At 49.1% G+C, this 19,228-nt stretch overlaps 1 protein-coding gene and 1 long non-coding RNA gene across 10 annotated transcripts in view; one reads left to right on the top strand and one right to left on the bottom strand.

The window, feature by feature from the left end:
• The first annotated feature begins 652 nt into the window (after positions 1 to 652).
• Positions 653 to 19,228, top strand: part of ZEB2 (zinc finger E-box binding homeobox 2) — a 173,288-nt gene continuing 154,712 nt past the window's right edge. Inside the window, exons 1-2 of one of the 9 annotated variants that reach the window (XM_034424701.3) lie at positions 653 to 1,182; positions 4,032 to 4,170. In XM_034424701.3, the coding sequence (XP_034280592.1) occupies positions 4,098 to 4,170 (73 nt within the window). In that variant the 5' untranslated portion in view covers positions 653 to 1,182; positions 4,032 to 4,097. Of the gene's footprint in view, positions 1,183 to 2,233; positions 2,705 to 3,169; positions 3,469 to 3,546; positions 3,668 to 4,031; positions 4,171 to 19,228 lie in introns of those variants that run through there. The other 8 variants (XM_087881828.1, XM_087881831.1, XM_034424710.3 and 5 more) reach the window with 8 other exon arrangements.
• Positions 699 to 3,151, bottom strand: LOC117669918 (uncharacterized). The gene is made up of 3 exons (XR_004592538.3): positions 3,023 to 3,151; positions 2,601 to 2,671; positions 699 to 873 (listed from the first exon to the last, which is right to left on the bottom strand). It is a non-coding gene; the product is annotated as an uncharacterized LOC117669918 (long non-coding RNA).

The following is a 19,228-nucleotide window of genomic DNA, read 5'->3' as shown; positions in this document are numbered from 1 at the left end:
AGATATGCTGAGGGGTGGGGGGAGAAGGAGGAAATTAATGAATTCCTGAATACTAAGGGAAAAAAATCTTAATTTCTCTATTCTACCAAGAGAGAGGGTTGATTTTAATACCCAAACACAGATCACTCTCTAAACTATCTCCGTTTGGAAGCAGGTCCCTTGGATTCAGAAGGCTTTACTTCCAAGTAAGACTGCATAGGATCAAAGGCTCCGTGTACAGAGGTAAAATAAAGAATTAGACGAGGGTCGGAAAGAGGCACGGAATTCAGGGGTCACTTGTTCCCTTCCTTGCCATTATCCTTGCCACCCCCACCCCCCATTATCAAATAGTCTCGTCCCCCCTCCCCTTCGTTCCCCAGAAATCTTGTTGGGTTTGTGCTGCGTGCTCCCGAGCCTGGGTATCGCGGAGGAGCATCTTCGAAGGCCTCGCCGGGGTGGGGAGATGGGACTCTTTAAGCCCCAAGGTGGCTCCGCGGTAACTTTCAGCTCCTTGGAGTTGTGGCGAGTTCTGGCGAATGGGGCTTCGCCGCTTTCCGCCTTGCATCCAGTAGGATTTAGTAGGGAGGATAATGATGCCAAAGGCTTGATGGCTGGGGAGGGAGGGAGGGAAGGAGGCAGGGCAGGGAGGGAGAGAGGGAGGGTGGGTGGAAAAGAGGGAGGGAAGCACGGAGGGAGGGAGGGAGGGAGGTGGAATTGCATTTCTTCCACTAAAGCGTTTGCGGAGACTTCAAGGTATAATCTATCCCAGATCCTTCCTTTCCCAGAGAGAAACTTGGCGATCACGTTTCCACATGATGCTCACGTTTGGTGCTCTTCAATTATCCCTCGCCACAAAGATAGGTGGCGTGTGTTTCAGGGTCCTCTCTCCTCTCTCTCCGACAGAAAAGAAAAAGAAAAAAATGCCATTAGAAGAGGCGTAACACGTCAGTCCGTCCCCAGGTTTGTGTTTCCTGGAGTGGCAGAAAGAGATCAGTCCTAACCTGCCCAGCAGGAATAACGGTCCCTCCCGACAACTCTTTGAGAAGCCTCTGACCATCCTCCCCTCCCTCCGCCAGCTACAGCTCCCTGCACCTTTTTTTTTCCTTTTTTTTTTTTTTTCTTTTTCCCCTTCTTCACTCCGCGGCTTTTTCATGCTTCTTCTTCTCTTCACTGCTGGCCAAAACTACAAACAAGACTTCGCAGGTACGTTCTCCGATATATTTTTTCTTTCTCTTCTTTTCGCTCCCACTCCCCCTTTCCTTCGTATTTTCTCTTTCTCCCCTCTGATTTTACACAATTGCTGGCTTGGGGGGGGGTGTTCTGTTTTCCTTGTCTGTAGCTGGGGAGGAAGTGGTGATGAGGGGAGAGGATTCTCATTTCCCCCCCACCTCTAGAAATCTATACTCATTTGAGTTCCTTTGAAAACAAAAATAAAGCAGTCGGAATCTTGTTCTTCGAAGATTATCTAGGGGAGGAAATCGGTTTTTCTTCCATCCCTACACCTGGCTAACCAGGTAGAAAAAGTTATTTCTTCCCCTCTGTGGGCGAGTGTGGATATCTGTATTTTACAGTTTTCAGTGGAAGACAAGGGAAAAAAGTTCTAGTTTCCAAATTTAGGTCTCTTTTGGGCAAGGATTATTCTGGCTTTCCTTCAGGTTCGCATTTACACATCTTAAAGTTTACACATACCTGTTAATGATTTTCAAGCTGTGAGTAAGTACAGCATAGCCATGGCTGGATAATAAGATGGTAACTGAGTTTTGCTTTGAAAGGGACTCCTAGCAAACATTATTATGATTATTATGGTGATGATTATTCCTTCTGCTTAGTCAGTTTCATTTCTTGCTTTTATTTTCTGACTTGGGTGAAGTAACAATTCAGCTTCTGGGATTCTTACCCAGAAGTGAAAGTAGTGACTGGAACTAGTTTGAAAATCATTTAGAGGGGTGGGAAATGAGATAACCTAGGAAGAGACGTGAGGACGAAATTTTCCAAAATACTGGCTACTTTAAAATATATATATATATATATATATTTAAATATCCAAGAAAGGTAGGTAGTCCCTGACAAACATTGAGGTCGATTTTGACTCTGCTGTTTTCTTCCCCGATTTTGCCACCAACTCAAGAAATCTATCAGGGCGCTGCTGGTTAGTTTTGCTTTGAATAATTTGCTCGCTTCCTCCCCGGCTTAGGTTTTTTTTCTGTTTTTTTTTTTTTTTTGAAACCCTTAGCAGAGAAGGGCAAACTCTGTAGAGTTACAAGTCTCCAGCCACAAGGCTCGGAGCGTCTCTATTCGGTCATTCGCTCACACTTTAGTGCGAGGCTCAAGATGGGCGAGACAGGCAAGTCCAGGGCGCTGGACTGACTTTTCCTGGGCCAGTTGGCGCTTTACCTGCACCGCCATCAGGGATTCTTTTCAAGATAAGCTTCCAAACTGTTCCCCTGCGCTGCGAGATTTTTATTTTTTATTTTTAAACGGTTAAAAAAACAACAACAACCGATAAGGGAGCAGCCACCTTAGAAGAAAGAGGAGTGAAATCATCCCTCGCCTGAAAACCTGTAAAGTTTTTTTTGTTCCGAGCAGTCCACGTTACTCCCAAGTAAACTTGGGGGACTTACTGTCACGCGAAGGCGCAGAGAGGATGCCGCGAAGCCAGCCCGAGCGTCCATTTTTAGGCGGCCAAAGAGCCCTGTAAATATGGGAAGGGCAGACAAAAGACGAGGTGAGGATGAATTCGGTTCAGGAGATCAAGGGTTAATCGCCCTTGTTTTACAGATTGCATCTGTTACATCTTTTATGGTTGCCCGCCCCCCCCCCTTCTCCGCTCCCCCACCTCCCTATCCCACCAACCCCGCAGCCCCGGCTAAACTAATCCTCCAGTCGGTGCAGCGTGCGCGGTTGTTTGTTTGTTGTTGTTTTGTGTGCGGGTGTGTGTGTGTGTGTGTGTGTGCGGGTGTGCGTGAGCGCGCGTGTGTTAAAGGTACAGCCTAGCCTCCCAACCCTAGCCGTGTGGGTTTCCCCAGTTTTTGACAAGCTCGACCTCGGCTCCGGTTCGCGGCCAGCTCAGCCCAGCCGCCGTGCGCCCCTGGACGAGCCCGCCCGCCTTCGACCGCAGCTCGAACGCGCGCGAGCCCCGGGAAAGCGATGGTGCCGGCGGAAGAGTTGGACGCTCCGGTCGCTCTTCCTCCTCCTCCTCCTCCTCCTCCTTCTCTCTTCCCCTCCCCCCTTTCCAAGGTTCCTTCTGGAGGAGAGCTGAAATGACATACGGGGGAGGGGGGTTTGGGGGGGACTTGAGTGGGGGGGGGGAAGGAAAGAAAGAGACCGAGAGATCCTGTGCTGGATATGATCGGCGTGACTTTAAAAGTGAGAGAAACCAGCGGGGAGGGGAGGGTATGCGGGATAGCCAAGCGACAACCGCTTGTGTGGCTCTTATCAGTTGATAGCCATGTGCGTGATATGTATTCTGTGCGCCACAGCATATGCAAAGTAGGTACAGCGTGGAGATCCTGAGTACTTTTCGGAAGAAACGAATCCGCCCAGCCATTTGAGTCAAGCTATCTTTCTGTTTGGAGGGGGGGTGGGGGCGTGGGGGGGGGGTTGGAAGAGAGCGAGCGAGCGAGAGAAATTAACCTCGAGTGCATTCCCCTATAGGTCATGAGTCATTTTGAAGATGTAGCGGTTGCGTGTATGTATTTATGTGGGCCTCTCTCTCTCTCTCTCTGATCTCCTTTGCCGGTGGAGGAATAATAATCACGCTAATAACGTTAATAAACAAACAAGCAAATAAAGCAGCGCCATGGCGCGGGGGGAAGAAGGAGCGAAGAGGAAAGCTGCCCCCGTTCTTCTGGAGGGAAGCGAGGCCAGCGCTCGGCTCGGGGGTCGGGGGCTGCTCCGCCCGGGCCGCGTCCGTGGCCGCTGCTGGGCAAGGGGGTCTCCTTCCGTGCGGGGGAAGTGGGGGAATCGCCGCTCCGTGGGTTCCCTTTGGCGCCCTGCGTTTGAACGGGATCTCGCCATGCCCACCCGGTTCCCTCTGTTTGGTTGTTCCATAGAGTCTGCGTGTTGCTGAATCAGAGAGCCGAGTCCATGCGAACGAGCCATCTGATCCCCTCTTATCAATGAAGCAGCAGATCATGGCGGATGGCCCCAGGTGTAAGAGGCGAAAACAAGCCAACCCAAGAAGGAAAAACGGTAAGGGGGAAGCCGGAGGGGGAGGAAGGAGAGCGGGGCTCGGGGCCGGGCGCGGAACCTTCCGTCAAACTTTTCTTTCTTTTGTGATTTTTCTTGGCTTCTTCTTTTTTTACTTTTGGTCCCGGCGACTTCACTTTGAGAGAAAGAGGACTCGACAGGGGGGGGGAGGGAAGGGACAAGGAGGGCGATTGGGGAGGAGGAGGGGGCTGGGAGGAGGGGGGAGTCCAGGACCAGAGGAACCCCCCCCCCCACACTCCCCTTTACGGCCGAACCCTGGATTTTGGACTGGCGCCTGGCGAAGGCTTGTTCGGTGGCGGAGAAAAGGGAGAGGAGCGCCCGAAGAGAAAGAAAGAGGAAGGGCTCGCTCGGCTTGTTGTCTGTTTGCTGAAGAACAGCGGCGGGTGGGGGGGGGGCGGTTGAAGGGAGTCCAGCGAGGGTGAGTGTCAGGGGATTCCGAGGCGTTTCTATTCCGGTATGTGTGCCTGAGCGCCCCCCCCCTCCCTCCCTCCCTCCCTCGAGTGCCTTAGGATCCCTCCTTATAACATTAGTATTTTTCTCCCCCCGCCGCCGCGCGCCTTTTCCTTTCCTTTGGAGAAGTCCAATCAAACTAGGCAGGAAAAGATCTCGGGTTTTTTTTTTTTTCTTGGAGGGCAGATTCTTTCAGAAAGGAAGTGGGGACTCCAGGCGCTTAGGGAGAAAGAACTGGGGAGGGGAGAGATTCCCCCTCCTCTCCTTCTTAAAGCTGGGGGGGGAGGAAGAGAGAGAGAGAAGAGAGAGAGAGAAGAGCTGAAAGTTTCTCGCCTGCAGCCTAGAGCGAATCAGCTAACGGTCCTGACTGCTCGGCTCCCGAGCCGGCGAGATCGCCCAGGAAGACCCGTTAGATCCCTCCCTGCCTTTCCGCCTCTCTCGCCAGGCTTTCTTCGCCCTCGGGCCCGCCGTTGTCTCTTCCTGCTTTTCCTTTGATCCCTGCTTTCCCTGCCACAGTCGTCGCTCATCCAAAGCCGCCCCCCCCGCCACCTCCCCCACCCCGCTTTCTTTCTCACACACAAGAAAAGCGAGCATGAAAAAGAAAAGGGAGAAAAGGGGGGGGAGGCACTTTTGAACACGTCCAGGACTTTTCACGTTGTCATGATCAGCCCCTGCCATGGATCCCTCTGTGTGTGTGTGTGTGTGTGTGTGTGTGTGTGTGTGTGTGTAGGGGGGGTTCTGGCAGAGATTAGGGAAAAGAGGGGGTGGATTGGAAGAGATTTTTTAACAGCTTCATTAAAAAAAAACACACACACACACACACAGGAAAACCCAAACCGCTAAGTCAGAGGCTGGGAAAAGCGGGGCGGGGAAGACCGAAGGGACAGCAGCGTGAGAAATTTTGATCTGAACTGGCGGAAGAGTTTACTTGGGGCTTAAACGTTAGCCCTCCCTTCGCCAAGGAAACCTCTCCGTAGACAGCAGTCATGAGAATGGGGAACGTAACGCTTGGGGAGTGTGATTTATCCAGGTTGCCCTCTCTTGTTATCCCCGCAGCCTTTGGAGAAACTTGGGGGAAAGGTTAGGTTCACTAAAATACGCTTCTATGGTGGATTTTTGACTTTTCCCAATTCTCTTGCTGGGGGTGGGGGGGCGTCCGTTTTTCCCTAGCCTCTGCCTTTTCTCTTTGGCTCACAGCTTCCAGACTTCTCCCCGTCTCCTAACACACTCACTCACACAGAGATAGGAGGGAGGGAGAGGGAGAGAGACGCTTCCATCCCAACTCAGTGTCTGTGTGATCTTGCCTAGCTCTTAAGAGTTGGAGCAACTTTTCTTTAGAAAAAGAGATGGGGAGGGGAGGGTATCCATTGGAATCACCCGGTCTTTGCAAACCCGAATCGGTTAGCTTTTCAGGCAGCCCGACTTCGAAAACGGGAGGTGGGGGGGAGGAGGAGAAAGGAGAATTAAAATACAACAAGGCGTGTGGATTCCAAACAAACAAACGCTTGCTGTGTTGGGTGGCTTTCTGAGTTTCTCTCTCTCTCTCTCTCTCTCTCTCTCTCTCTCTCTCTCTCTCTCTCTCTCTCTCTCTCTCTCTCTCTCTCTCTCTCTCTCTCTCTCTTTCTCTCTGCTGCCGGGTGACGAGCCATATGGGGGAGTGATGGGGACTTTTAGATTCAGAAACTCTCGGTTAAGTAAGTTGCACGACGAAGAGCTGCTATTTCTTCCCGCCCCCATTTCATGTTGCCTTTGATCTCCTTCTTAGGGTACTTTCTGGGGAGAGGAAAAACAACCCCCGAAGGAGTCCCTTGCAGCCCGGCTGAATGGGTTCCTCCAGGCTTAAGGGTAGACCTTCTTTAAGGTGGTCTGGCCAGAGAGGAAACCTCTTCCTTCTCTACCTACCTCTCCCTCATCTGCTGTCTGAGAGGGCCAGGGCCCTTGGGAAGGCTTCCCTCACCTCTCTACTCCTCCGCCTGTTCTTTCCTTTGCTGATGATGAAACGCTGCTTATTGATTGGCTTCAAATCAACGCGGATCTGTAGGACTCTCCTTCCCCTCCCCCTTGACAGAAGGACAGAAGATGATGCTGGTCAGATCTCTGGGTCAAGATAGATGTTTTTTCTCCCCCCCTCCCTTTCAGGATAAAAAAAAAATCACCTTCTCCCTCTAGGTCTTTCTAAGAAAAGGTGGAATGATCTTTCAGACTAGAGGTTTGTTTGTTTTGTTTTGTTTTGTTTCTTTAGAAGCGGGGCCCCGTTTCGTTTCGAGGCAGGATGAGGTGGTTTAATCCACTTTATTTATCTTTCTCAGGGGTTTGTGTGCGAGCGCGCAGGGTAAGACTGTTAGCTTATCTTTCTAAAGCTTGTCCACTCCCCTGCGGTAAATATCTGCCTGTATATCTTAGACGTTCCATATTTCCTCTTAACAGTTTGATCGAGAGGAAGAGAGAGAGGGGGTGGGAAAAGAAATGACATTACTGGCATGTGATAATATGCATACGATGCGAACAGGAAACAGGCACGATTAGAGCATGCAGAAAGAAAAAAAAACCCAGAATAATATTAATTTTGCTACCCCAGCTTTCTAGTTGACTGGAAAGTGAAGAGAGGCTGGAAGTGATTGAGCCCTGAATGTTTGAACTATCTGCTCAAATTCGTCCGAACTTCTCTGACACTTTCAGAGTCGCTAACCTGAAGTTTCAAAACGCTCAGCAACGTGTTGCAACTGAGGGGAAAGCTAGGCCAGCCCTCTCTTCCTATCTGAGATGTGTAATTTGTTGTTTTCTTATTTCTCCATGGAGAAATGCTCCGATTTGGAGTCGCAAGAAAACGTAGCTAAAATATGTTTCCTTTTCCTTTCTCTTCCCTCTCATCTCACCATGGGGATTGCTGGAGATATATCTGTGCCGGAGTATATTTTCTGCTTTTTTTCCCCTCTCTCTCTCTCTGTGTCCTCCATTCTTCTGGATTGGAGGGTAGAAAGTGGGGAGAATTGTGACTTGATTGAAGGTCTGGTTTTTTTCCTCCTAGTAAAGTTGCATTGAATGCAACTGGTAGGCAAAGATATCACCCAGAAGAAATTCAAGGGTTTCGTACTTAGGATCCAAGTGTTGTTGTTGTTTTTTTAGCTTCCGTAAAAAGGGGAATCAGGACAGAGCAGAAGAAGCCATCCCATTCGGAGCATATCTCTAGAGTGATAGGATTCTCTCTCTATTTATATATAGGATTTGATTTGTTGATTGTTTTCAATTGGTAGCCATCCTAATTAAGTAAGGGGTAAACCTAAGAACTCCAAGCATGGATGTAGACTGGCACTTTTTAAAGACAAGCTGCTGATTCTCCTTATGACAGAGGGGTTGTTTTGGTTGTTGTTGTCTTGAAGCCAAGGAATACCCCATTGATTAGGAGAGAAAGGGAACTGGAGCTGGCAGTTGGAGGGTGATCTGGAAGGATCAAGGTTAGTGCAAAGGAAACGGGGGCGCGAAGGAGATGGATATATTAAATTAGGGAAGTGAAATGCAAAATTAAGTTAGGGAAGTGAAATGCCCAAGCCCCGTCCATCCTCTCTTGGTTTTGCAGGAAAGTTGTGTCAGCTGATGCCGGGGTGATTGAAATGCTGGCTAGGAAGCAAGAGGCAACCCACCTTGCCCAAACCTGCATCCCCACCTTCCCTTCTCCACTCGAGCTGCCCCAAGGAGTTCCCCCCCCCAATAGCTACCTTGCTGGAAAGCTGGAAACTTTCCCCAAGTTCTGACTCCATTGGCTTGAGTTTTGGGGGTGCTATACTCCTTCCACCGCCACTGGTGAAGCCAACTTGGACTTAACAAATAATAATAATAATAATAATAATAATAATAATAATAATAATAGCCACAAAACATGGGAAGTGGTGGGACTGTTCAGCCTAACAAGAAGGGGAATCCTCCTCTCTCTCTTTTTGGGATAAGAGCAAAGGGGCTCAAATATTTTTGCAGCCAGGACTTGACCAAATTGGCTCCCTTAAGAAACAAAACACCACCACAAGGTGCTAGAATTGTGAAGAACCCCCCCCCACCCCTCCACTCCACTCTGCACACCTGGCCCTCTGACTCAACCCTCTCCAAGAAACTGGCAGAAGGAAAAGACAGGAGGACTGATTCCTTCTCCCCCATCACCACCACACCAACCGGGCCAGCCTGAGAAGACTTAGCTTTTTACTCTTCCGGGGGTTCCATGACAGCACACTAAATGACACTCTGAGAACTCCTAGAATTCTCTGGGCTGCTCTTGCTCCATTCTTTCTCCCTGGAGAAGGCGATAAGGCGGAAAACGGTAGGGGTGGGGGTGGGGCATTGAGATGCAGCTGCGCTTTGAAAGAGCATCTTAGGTGTGTTGGAGAAAGTGGGGGCAAAAGGGACAGCATCTGGCATGGGAAAGCAAGGGGGAGACAGATGTAGGAGCCCCGAGCAAGCAATTTGGGATTTTTTCCCCCTCTTCTCTCTCTTTCTCTCTTTCTCTCTTTCTCGCCTCTCCACTTCAGGTGCATTTATGAACAAGATGTCGGGACAAGTCTAGCTTTCTTGACAAGTAGATAGGATGTGTGGGGAGGTGACTTTTGCAGAGTTCAGGTCTCCCTCCTCGTAAAAAAAAAAATATTCTGGATCTCCTGTTTGCTCCAAAATAACTGTAGATTGTACGGGACAGGCTTCAGAGCACAGTCCAAGGTCTAACCAAAGGCCGTGCTTCTTGCGACCCAAGCAAAGTGAGGGGCGTGGGGGAGGGCACGCAGGAGGCTGTCTCCCTTGTCAAGGTGGATGTATTTATTTTTGTCTGAGGAGGTTGCTGGCGGCTGAGAATAGAATCCTCCAGAGAATCTGTTCATGACCAGGTTAAAATTAGGACAATCCCAGAGATGAGCTTCTTAGAATTTTTCCCCTCCCTTCTTAAATTTTACCACCCCACACCCCTTTATGTCATTGTCCCCCATGCTCACCTCCAAATTATACTGGCCCTGAGTCTGTTTGAGATGAATTCACGCATGGAGTTTAAAATAATGATTTTTTTAAAGCACACATACACAGACACATACACACAGCCGCATCTCAGGGGAGCTTAAAAAAACCTCCAGCTATATGGGAGGGCATTTCCTAAGGGAGAAATCACATTTCTTTCTCTCTTTTAAAAGTGGGAAGAGAAGTGTGGATTCTCTGAAAAGCATCAGGGATGTTTGGCTTCACAAGCATCTGGGCGAGCTGCATTATCCCAGTGCTTTTAAGGTGCATTTTCTCCTCTCTGAAAGGGACGCCTTTGTCCTCTTTTCTAACCCCCTCCCCCGCCACTGCCCCCCAGCCCGTGGGCTTCCCAAGGTAGACACTATTTTGTGCCTGTCACCCAGAGAAGGGAGTGCAGGTTTGCAGTGCTCACAGACAATTGATTGTCTGCCCTAATGTGTTTCATTTACATGTTTATAACGTCAATAGTGCTGGGGTGTCCACTGTACCATTCATTCAAGCCTTCTCACAAGGGTACGATTGTCTGAATGGCGAAGTCAGACACCTTTTTGATTGCTCTTTGGTTGTCTTTTTCCCCCTCTTTAAAAAAAAGAAAGAAAGAAATAGAGGGAGGAGGGATGGGAGAGAGCGAGAGAGGTCTCTGAGGCAAAAACACTAGTTGAAAACGTGCAGCATTAAATGTTATCAAGAAAGCAGATGGGAAAGCAAAAATAAAAGGGGGGGCAGAGAAGCCTCTGGATGTTTAAAGGACCCCAACATTTGTAAAGTTGGACAGTTCTGTTCGATTGCTTTATTAAAAGGATCCCCCCCACACACACACACAATCTTTCAGATGGCTTGGGTCTATTTGGGCTTCTGTAGCTCTTGCCTTTCCTGATTTGGATTTCTTTATTCCACGCTCCTTCACTCCCCCTCTCTCGCAGAAACACATTTTACTTGTTCAAGAATGCCACCTTCCACCCATTAGGAAAGAGTCCCGTTGCAACTCCTACAGCAGACTTGACTTAGGATCGGGGCGTTGCTGCGGCTGTTTCGCTTTTCTCGCTCCCCAAGCCAACTTCCAGCGCCAGTCGGGAAGCCAATTTGTGAGCATTGATTTGTGTCTGTGGCGGGAGTGTGTGTGTGTGAGAGAGAGAGGGGGGGAAGAGAGAGGGTAGCTTGGCATCAAGGGCTGAGGGTGCCGTGCCGGTCACTCTTGGAGCAGATGGGGAAATTGTCCCACTAAATTGCAGCTTCGGGAACTTGACTGAACCCTAAGATACTGTAATCACGTTAAAAATAGGGAACAAGAGAGTGGAATTTATGCAATCCACTTTTTCGTCCCTAAAATAATGAGAATTTTTTTTCTCAGTGTTCCTCTTTTTCCCCCCGTTTATTTTAAACGTAATTGTTTGTAAGTATCGGGCCTGTTGCTGTTGCTATTACTGCTCCTATATCTCAGATGAGTTGGGCGATTTCACCTTGTGCCTTTCCCTGCTGTTTGTTCTCTCTCCCTGTGATGGAGGCTAGACTGGATTAGCCTCTGCCTTCCCCCACTGCTGAGGGACAGCCCTATCTCCTTCAGTCATGTCAATTAGATGTCTAATGTAGCCCTATAGAGCCCATATGGAGACACCCTGGAAAAGGAGGGTTCACATTACAACTCGGAGGAAGAGGGAGCAGACGGGGAGGTGGGGAGGGGGAGAAAGAAAGCCTTATTGCTTTCCACCTTTAAAAGATAAAACTAGAACGAATTCCCCCGTTGCTGAGGTTGGGAAAAAGCCTGTTTGTGAGCTTGCCTGGTCTTCTGTATTATTCTTATTAATTATTTTAAAGGAGAAGCGTATCTCTAGGTCTCTCGATCAATACGTAGCCACGCACACGGCTCACCGTCTACGTATGCGTTATTGTTATTGTTGCCCGTTGTTGTTATTGCTATTATTTTCCGCGTGTGCCTCCCAGGCAAGGCGCACCGAATCACTGCACCGTCAGCTGAACCCCTGACACGGCGGTCTTTTGAATGCCTTAGGTATGATTTCACTTTCGCTCACATCAATGCTGACCTGAATGCCTTTCATATCTGATCCGCTGTGTCTCTCCCAGTAAACATCCCCTGAGGGGAGAACAAAGAAAGGGGCTCTTCTTCTTAATCACAATTCAGTCCATTCACCCGCCGGCAGGCTAGATTTGCATTCTGCAACAGAAAGCCAAGATGAAAAGAGAGAAAAGCGAGGGAGGGAGGGAGAAAGAGAGAGAGAGAGAGAGAGAGAGAGGAAAAGAGAAAAGAAGAGGAGAGGAAAGAAGGAAAAGAAAAAAGGAGGGTGAGAAAGAAAGAGAGAGAGAGAGAGCGGGAAAAGCAAGAGGGTGGAGGCCGAGTCAAATAGCTGAGGTGTTTGTGGCTGTTTGTTGGCCTTCGCCTAGTTACAAGCCTTATATAGCTGCCCAGCCTGCGTTCTCTTGACAGGCAGATAGTGTTACAAGATGGCATGCGGGTACTATTCGTGGCCACTCGCCGCTCACACTTGAGGCAGAAAGTGTCAGAAAGGGATCAAATGCCGCGCTCGGGCTGGCGGGAGGCTGCCGCGGGGGCGGGGTGGGCGCGGTGCGGCTGGGGGTGGGCGGCTGGGGGTGGGGGGGGGGGAGAGAGAGAAGGCAGGTGGACCGAGGAGGGCTGCGCGGGAGTTTGGAGCTTCGAGGCTCGGCGGGGATTTGCGGCGTCCTCCCTCCCTCCCTCCCTCCCTCCCAGGTGACTTGGGCCCCTTGGCCCTTCTTTCAAGCCACTGGCCCGCGGGGGGGGGCGCACCTTGCAGGTGGAAACCGACTGACTTGGCAAAAAGAGAGGGAGGCGATTCGCCCAACCTAGACGGTTGCGCTGGGGCAGGAGCTAGAGGTTGCTCTTCTCTGAAGTGGCTGCGCGCCCGTTTTGCCCTGGGGGAGGATGGCTTTCCGCCCCCCCCCACTCCCCCGCGATCTTCGCGAACTGCCTCGCCCCGGCCTGCTCCCAAGAAACTGGGCTTGCTCTGTAAGGGAAGTCGCTAAGCCCTCCGCCTGGAATGCAGCCGCCGATCCAAGCCCTGCGAATTGGGAAGCTGCCGCCACTTCCCAGCGCAGCCGTGGGAGTGAGCTCTCTTTCATGGCAGCCGGGCTCCTTCGCTGAGCGAAGCAGCCAGCAGGGATTGCCCTCCCGAAGCTGCCAGGCCTGGCAAGGCGAGGGAGGGCTGCAGGCCCCCGGCCAGCTTTACCTGGGAGGAATGCTTAGGGGAGGCTAACTTTATTTATTTTTTTTAGAAATCTCTCCAGCCTTGCTTTAGGAATTCACCCGGAGGTCAACGTGGGTCCTCTGCGGAAGGGAAGCTGCCAGGTTATCATTTTATATTAAGCCCACCAAAATGCACATCCTTTGCTTTCCAGCAAATCCCTTGACTGGGTCTGCTCAGCACAGCGAGCGGCAAAGTCGCCTGGGGAATTCAGGGGAGCCCTGAAGCCCACCCCTAACGGCTAATGGAGACCCATCTGAAACGGAAATCTTGGTGTGGAACAGAAACATAGGTACCCTTCCTAAATAAAATACCACTTCCTCGAATTTAGTATAACAATGGTAGCAGCGAAGTTCCCCTTCCCATTCCCACAGGAATGCGGTGAAAAGAGGTGGTTGGATCGTGACATTTGAAAACAGGGGAGCAAAAGAAAAAGGGGTGTCGTTCGCCACTCTTTTACGCCAAAAACACGGCTGCACTTGAAGAATAGGGGCAGAATTGGGACTGTCAAAAATCAGGATGCCAGTTGTGGGAGAGGGCTTGGGGCAACTTTAGCTTGGCTAGCTATTCTTCCAGTCACTTGGGCAGTACTTTTAATGAAAGCGAACTAACTTTGAAGAAAAATAACAATGCATAAATGCATGTGTGTGCAGTTTTTGTATTATTTGCATTAATTCCAGCAGAAAATAAACACTTGTAACGTAAGCTGCACGTTCTTCTAGCTTACTTCAAGTGCTCTCAGTGCTGCATGATGTATACATGATGCATACGGATGTACCTATTCTTGAAAGGTTTGTTTGTTTATTTATTTATTTATATTACATAACCAGGTTGGTGGTGATTGTGGTGATTCTGTTATGATTCTCCCTAGGTTCCATTCATCTTACCTTCCCTGAAAGAGAGTTTTATTTATAACTGTGTCCTGCTTACTAAGAAGTACTTAAGCCCTTGAGCTGTCAAATTTTGCCTACATTCTTCTTTGCCTTCCCGTTCAGCAAGTTAGAGAGAGATGGAGGAGGGGGGAAAAGATTGGAAGAGGGAGAGAGGCAAAGAGAGAACATTCAGCTGCTAAGCTTAGGATAACTGATAGAAATCTTAAGTGACAAATTTTGAACTATACCATTTCTTGGTTACTAAATTTTCTTTTTATTTTTCAGAAACCTCTGTGTGTGTGTGTGTATAAAGCAGGTTCAGTATGAATTGCTGGCTGAGGTTGCTTTCTCCTTCTTCTCCTTCTCCTTCTTCTCCTTCTCCTCCTTCTAGATAGTAACAGTCGTTCCCCCTTCCCCTGCCCCCATCTCATCATCAACTAGATTAAACGTGTTAAAGGAAACTAGAGAGATGCTGGAACATGTAAAGTGAGGGCTCATTTTTCCTGGAGCTACTGTGACAGATCTCTCTCTCTCTCTCTCTCTCTCTCTCTCTCTCTCTCTCTCTCTCTCTCTCTCTCCCTCCCTCCCTCCCTCCCTCTCTCTCTCTCTCTCCCTCCCTCTCCCCCTCCCTCTCCCTCTCTCCCCCTCCCATTTTCTGTCTGTCTGTCTGTCTGTCTCTCAAAACAAAAAACTGAAGACATCTACGAGATGTTACCAGTAGAGAAGCATCTAATATAGATTCCTAGTCCACCCTCCTTTCAAAACTTTCAAGATTTTACAAACATTTCTACATCTTACAGCCCCGACCACACTTATCTGTTCCTTTTCTTCTCCACTTCGGTATAATCCAAGTTGTAAAAGATTTGGCTACATTTACTTCAGCAGGCACCTTGATCCCTCTTGTATCTGTCGGTACAAAGAAAAGGGGAAGCCTGTTTGCAAAAGGAGGGTGTTGGTATTGAAGGTGGTGGGGTGAAGCACTGTGATATTAACCTACTAGAGAATAGCGGGAACAGAAGGTGTGCGTGCCTGAGAATTTGGATGCTGTTCACCAAATCTTATCTGAGTCTTATGGTCCCAAGACTTCTTTACAAACATTCCTAACTGAGAATTTGGATGCTGTTCACTGAATTTTATTTGATTTGAGGGGGGAAAAAAGAGTTTTTCATACAAGCAAGGGATACAACCAACACCAGGTTCAAAAGTAAGTTCACTTTGCTAAGCACTGGCCCCTCTTGAGTTTTGTTGGGAAAGACCCAATGAAAATCTAGCAGTTCAGTTGGAAAGTCGCTGAGGCCACTTTTAGGCAGGAACCGATGTGGAGTCCAACTCCACAAGCTGGAGAAGGTGCGCGCCTGGTATGCCGAACCTTTAATTTATGCCCTCCTTTCATCCACACATGCATTTGTTAAGCTCCATTCAGTTCATTGAAAACAGGACAGCTCGAGTCCCCTGATCGGTCTCCCCCCCCCCTTCACGTATCCTTACTTCGCTCTCGGAGAATGGGTGACTCTGGCCGCAGGGAAACCCGTGACAGCCTAACACGCTTCCGATTGTGCGTTCACTGTACTTTTTCTGTTCCTTCCTCCCTGCCCCTTCCTCTCCTTTCCGAAATCCCCTTCACTACAGTGGGTGCTTGCTCCCTTCCCTCCCAATAATTTTTGACAAAGGGACAGATCCGGAGACACAAGATCCGTAGGTGTCGCCGTTAGGACAGCCACAAACCTGCCTGCCATAAAGGGGAAGAAGAGTAGGAGACACAAGAGAATTAAATGTATTTTGCTAGGTCGCTACCACAGTGTGCTAAGCTGGAGAAGAGCCCTTTTGTCCCAGCCTCCTGGTGATTTTATGTTTTGAGTGAGTGAGTGAGAGTGAGTGTCCTAGCAAGGGGTTCATTTCTTGCTTCCTACCTAGGCTGGAGCAGCAGTTTCGAACCGGGGGTGTATTGGGGGAAGGGGACGGAAGATAGAAAATGTAGCTCCTCTTCTGATGACTGTAAGCTTGGCTATAAGGTCTTTTGCATGCACATACACACAACCCAACTTCCGCCTCTGAAAGGGTGCCTGCCTGCCTGGAAGCCCTTCAATCCCACAGAAGCCCCAACGGTGGCCTCTCCAGGATGTGCCAGGGGAGCCCCGCTTAGCTGCGACGTCCACTGCCAAATCATCCCACAATGGTGTATTGCGTTACTGCCTTCCCTAAGAACGGCCGAGCAAGCAGGCTTGCTTTGGAAAGGCGACGCGGAGGCGAAACAGACCAAAAGGTGAAGGTTTTTAAAAAAAAAAAAAAAAAAAAAGAATAGAAATGTGGCATTCCCAAACGGTGCCAAAGCTCGGCCAGGGCCGTGGTTTAAGAGGCGAATTAAAGTGATCCCACTGGTGATCTAATTGAGGTTGGCACCGTCCGTGGGGTGGGGTGGGGGGAGGCTGTAGCAGTTCCCAACCGAGTCGCCAAAGGAGAAGCGCAACGAGCAACCCCGCTGCTGGAAAATGGCGAGGGCAACCTTTTGCTGCGATCCTCCCTCGCTCTCGAGTGATTCGCGGTTGGAGTCGGGAAGCGGGACGTTTTCCAGTCTTGGGGAGAGGAGCTCGGGGCCATGGGACCGCCCAGAGTAGACGATCCCTAGATTCCGCTTTCTCTGAGGAGACTTGCTGATCGATGCCCATATTTCCCTCCCCACCCGACCATCCTAGACTCTGGACGCGCGGAGGAAGAAAAGAAAAAAAGGGGGGGGGAATTGTGAATGCCTGAGTAGTTGAAAGAACAGATAGAAGAGCCCGGTGACGGGTGAGGGCCGCGGGAGAACGCGTGATCGCTCCAAATGGGTGTCTAAATGAGTTTCAAGAGTAGCGCGTGTTGAATTCGTTTAGGAAAAAGTTTAGCGCATCCGAAGGCCAAAGGAAAGAGCGCGCGGAGTGTGTGTGTTTCAAAGCAGCGATTCTCTGGCTCCAGAGCGTTTCAGCTGACTTCTTTGAAAGAAGGAGGCACACGGGTTCCTCAGACGAAACCCTTCCTCCCCAACGACCCCCACCCCCACCCCGTCTTTTTGGTCCTGTTAGACATCCAATCATTAGGTCTCTTGTCTGGTAACCATCTCACTTCCTGGGATTTTTTTTTAATTTTTTTAAAAAACCTACCAACGCACCGTTAACATTCTCATTCGGTGGGTGTTAAAACTACTTCGACTCTTTCCTCCGTTTCCAGCTTCGCTAACGAACCAGAGCTGATGGGGTGTGTATGGTTGCTAGCAAGCAATTAATTAAAGCAGAATTGGAAGTTCTTTTTTATTCTTTGTTATTGGGGCACCGGAGGAAGGGGGAAGGCGGAGTGAAGAGAAGAAGACTAGAATAGATTATCACCATGTCAGGCAGGAGGTAAAGTGAGGGGAGGGGGCGGGGGGGGAGGAGAGAAGAACCTGCTACGTTTTTCCAGCAACCGTCAAGTTCTGTTGCTGCGGATTGGTCCTCTATTACCACCCGTTTAAACTGCAATCCTGAGCTCACTTTTCTAGAGGAGACCCCCCCCCTTCCCGTTAAGCTCATTGGGGCCTCATCCCTCCTCTCACCCTCTTCACCAGTCACCCCAGATGAAAGGCTGGTTTCCTTTCCTTCACCTTCTAAAGGTTTGTTCCTCCTGGGAAAGCAAGATTTCTAATCTGTGGAAACGATCGGGAGGAATGGATCGGGCAGTGGTCAATTTGGATTAATTCCCACGGGTGTGGGCGGAGGTGATTTTTAGAAACGTAGCAGCAGCGCAGAAGGGTTCCCCGATGAATGCTTATGTCGCTTCTCCCCTGGTGACATTTCCACCTCCCTCCTCCTTGCACAACACCTTTGATGGTGGGCAAGGAAAAGAATCAATACCAGATTAAGATATTGCAATGACTCTGATCTCCACAGTTCTCTCTTTCCTGGCATCTTCTTCTTCCTCCTCTAACAAGTGGCTAAATTTCAACCACTTCAAATACTCCAAATACTCTTCAGAAAACTCCACCAAACTGTCATTGGTTAATGCAACCCAGAGCTGGGACTCTACCTTCCCGCACTCTCTGCTGTTTCGGAGTAACAGAGGAACAAATAACTCCTACCCTGGCAAGGCGTAAACCTTGCTAAATCACAGCCCTGACTTTAGACTGTGCTCCCGTTTGGCCAGTTGCATAACATTTTAAATACAGCACCGAAAAATCTGCTTTTTGAGAAGCAGAATATCTAGATTCCAACTTGTATGTCTCCTTCCCTCCCTAATATTTCTGTATAGGCTTCCTGACTCACGGCTAACAAGGGCCACATTTCCACCCATCCCCGATGTACAATAGCCATCTAATCATGTTTTCCCCCCGAGCACGGGTGTGCACGTGTAGGGAGGAGTGACAGGCGTTCTAGCTCAACATCTGGTGGGCCTCTGGCTGGGAGGGAAGAGGCTGCTTCTGGAATTTGTAGCAACTGTTCTCCTTCAAAATTTGGACCTCTACAATGCATAAATGCAAGGTCCTGCAGGTCTGCCTAGTTAAATAGCTTTGCCTTTCCTATAGTAAGAACTGAAACACGACCCATCAAACAGTGTATTGGAAAAGACTGATTTCCTCAAAACCGTTTTCCACCTTTACTCCTTTTCTTTTAAATGTCCAAAGATGATGCTTCGATTTGCAACTTCATTAACACCAACTGAACTGACTGGTGCTCCAAGCAAAGTAACCTCAAATATTGGGGTGGGGGGGGGGAGATAAGGACTGGTTAAACAGAAAAAAAAAGGAGAATTCCACTCTTAGTCCAATTACTAAAGCTAATTTGTCCTACTGACCTAAGCGAGGGACTAACCCATCTTAATTGATGTGAGTGAATCTGAGGCTGTTAACACAGTACAACGTTCTCTTCCTTCATTATGTGGCACCTACTGTTGAAATGAGATTAGATCTGAATCTCTGACATGTATTGATATGTTGACTCACATAGGCAATCACAACAAGTAGGTTGGAAAGCATTAGACATATGGGGTCTGCCTAATCTTTTACGGTTGGAGAAAGTTGAAACGCTGGCACATCAGCTTCAGAAAAACAACATCTCTTGCTTTGCGTGCTGTGCTTCCTTTCCTTCCGGTGTGAATGCAGCTCCATTCAGATGTAAGCCCTACTGAGTTCACTGGGACATACTCCCAGGTAAGTGAGGTTGGGACAGTTTGGAAATAGGTGCTTTAAGAGAGAGAGAGAAAAATGTGTCTGTGATTCTTGTTAAGGATTTTAGGAACACTCTCAGGTCCACGCCCAGCGAGGAGTTGTTGAAGAACACAAGTATCTGGATTCAGACAACATAAACGGTGTTCCCCATTTGAGTAGCTTGGCTTACAGGAGACAAACAAACCACATACTGTGAGCTCAGTAGGCTTCCTTTTCCAGAATATGACTTCTAGCACATCTTCATTTCAGTCCATTTTAGTTCTTGCAGTACTTTTGTATTCCCGTGTGTGGGATTGTAGTCTCACTCCGTGTTCCAGGGG

The sequence above is a fragment of the Pantherophis guttatus genome, chromosome 1 (assembly GCF_059756535.1).
Source record: "Pantherophis guttatus breed Tessera chromosome 1, ASM5975653v1, whole genome shotgun sequence".
NCBI classification, from domain to species: domain Eukaryota; kingdom Metazoa; phylum Chordata; class Lepidosauria; order Squamata; family Colubridae; genus Pantherophis; species Pantherophis guttatus.
Note: the sequence above shows the minus strand (reverse complement) of the source record. Positions and strands in the feature narration are given on the sequence as shown.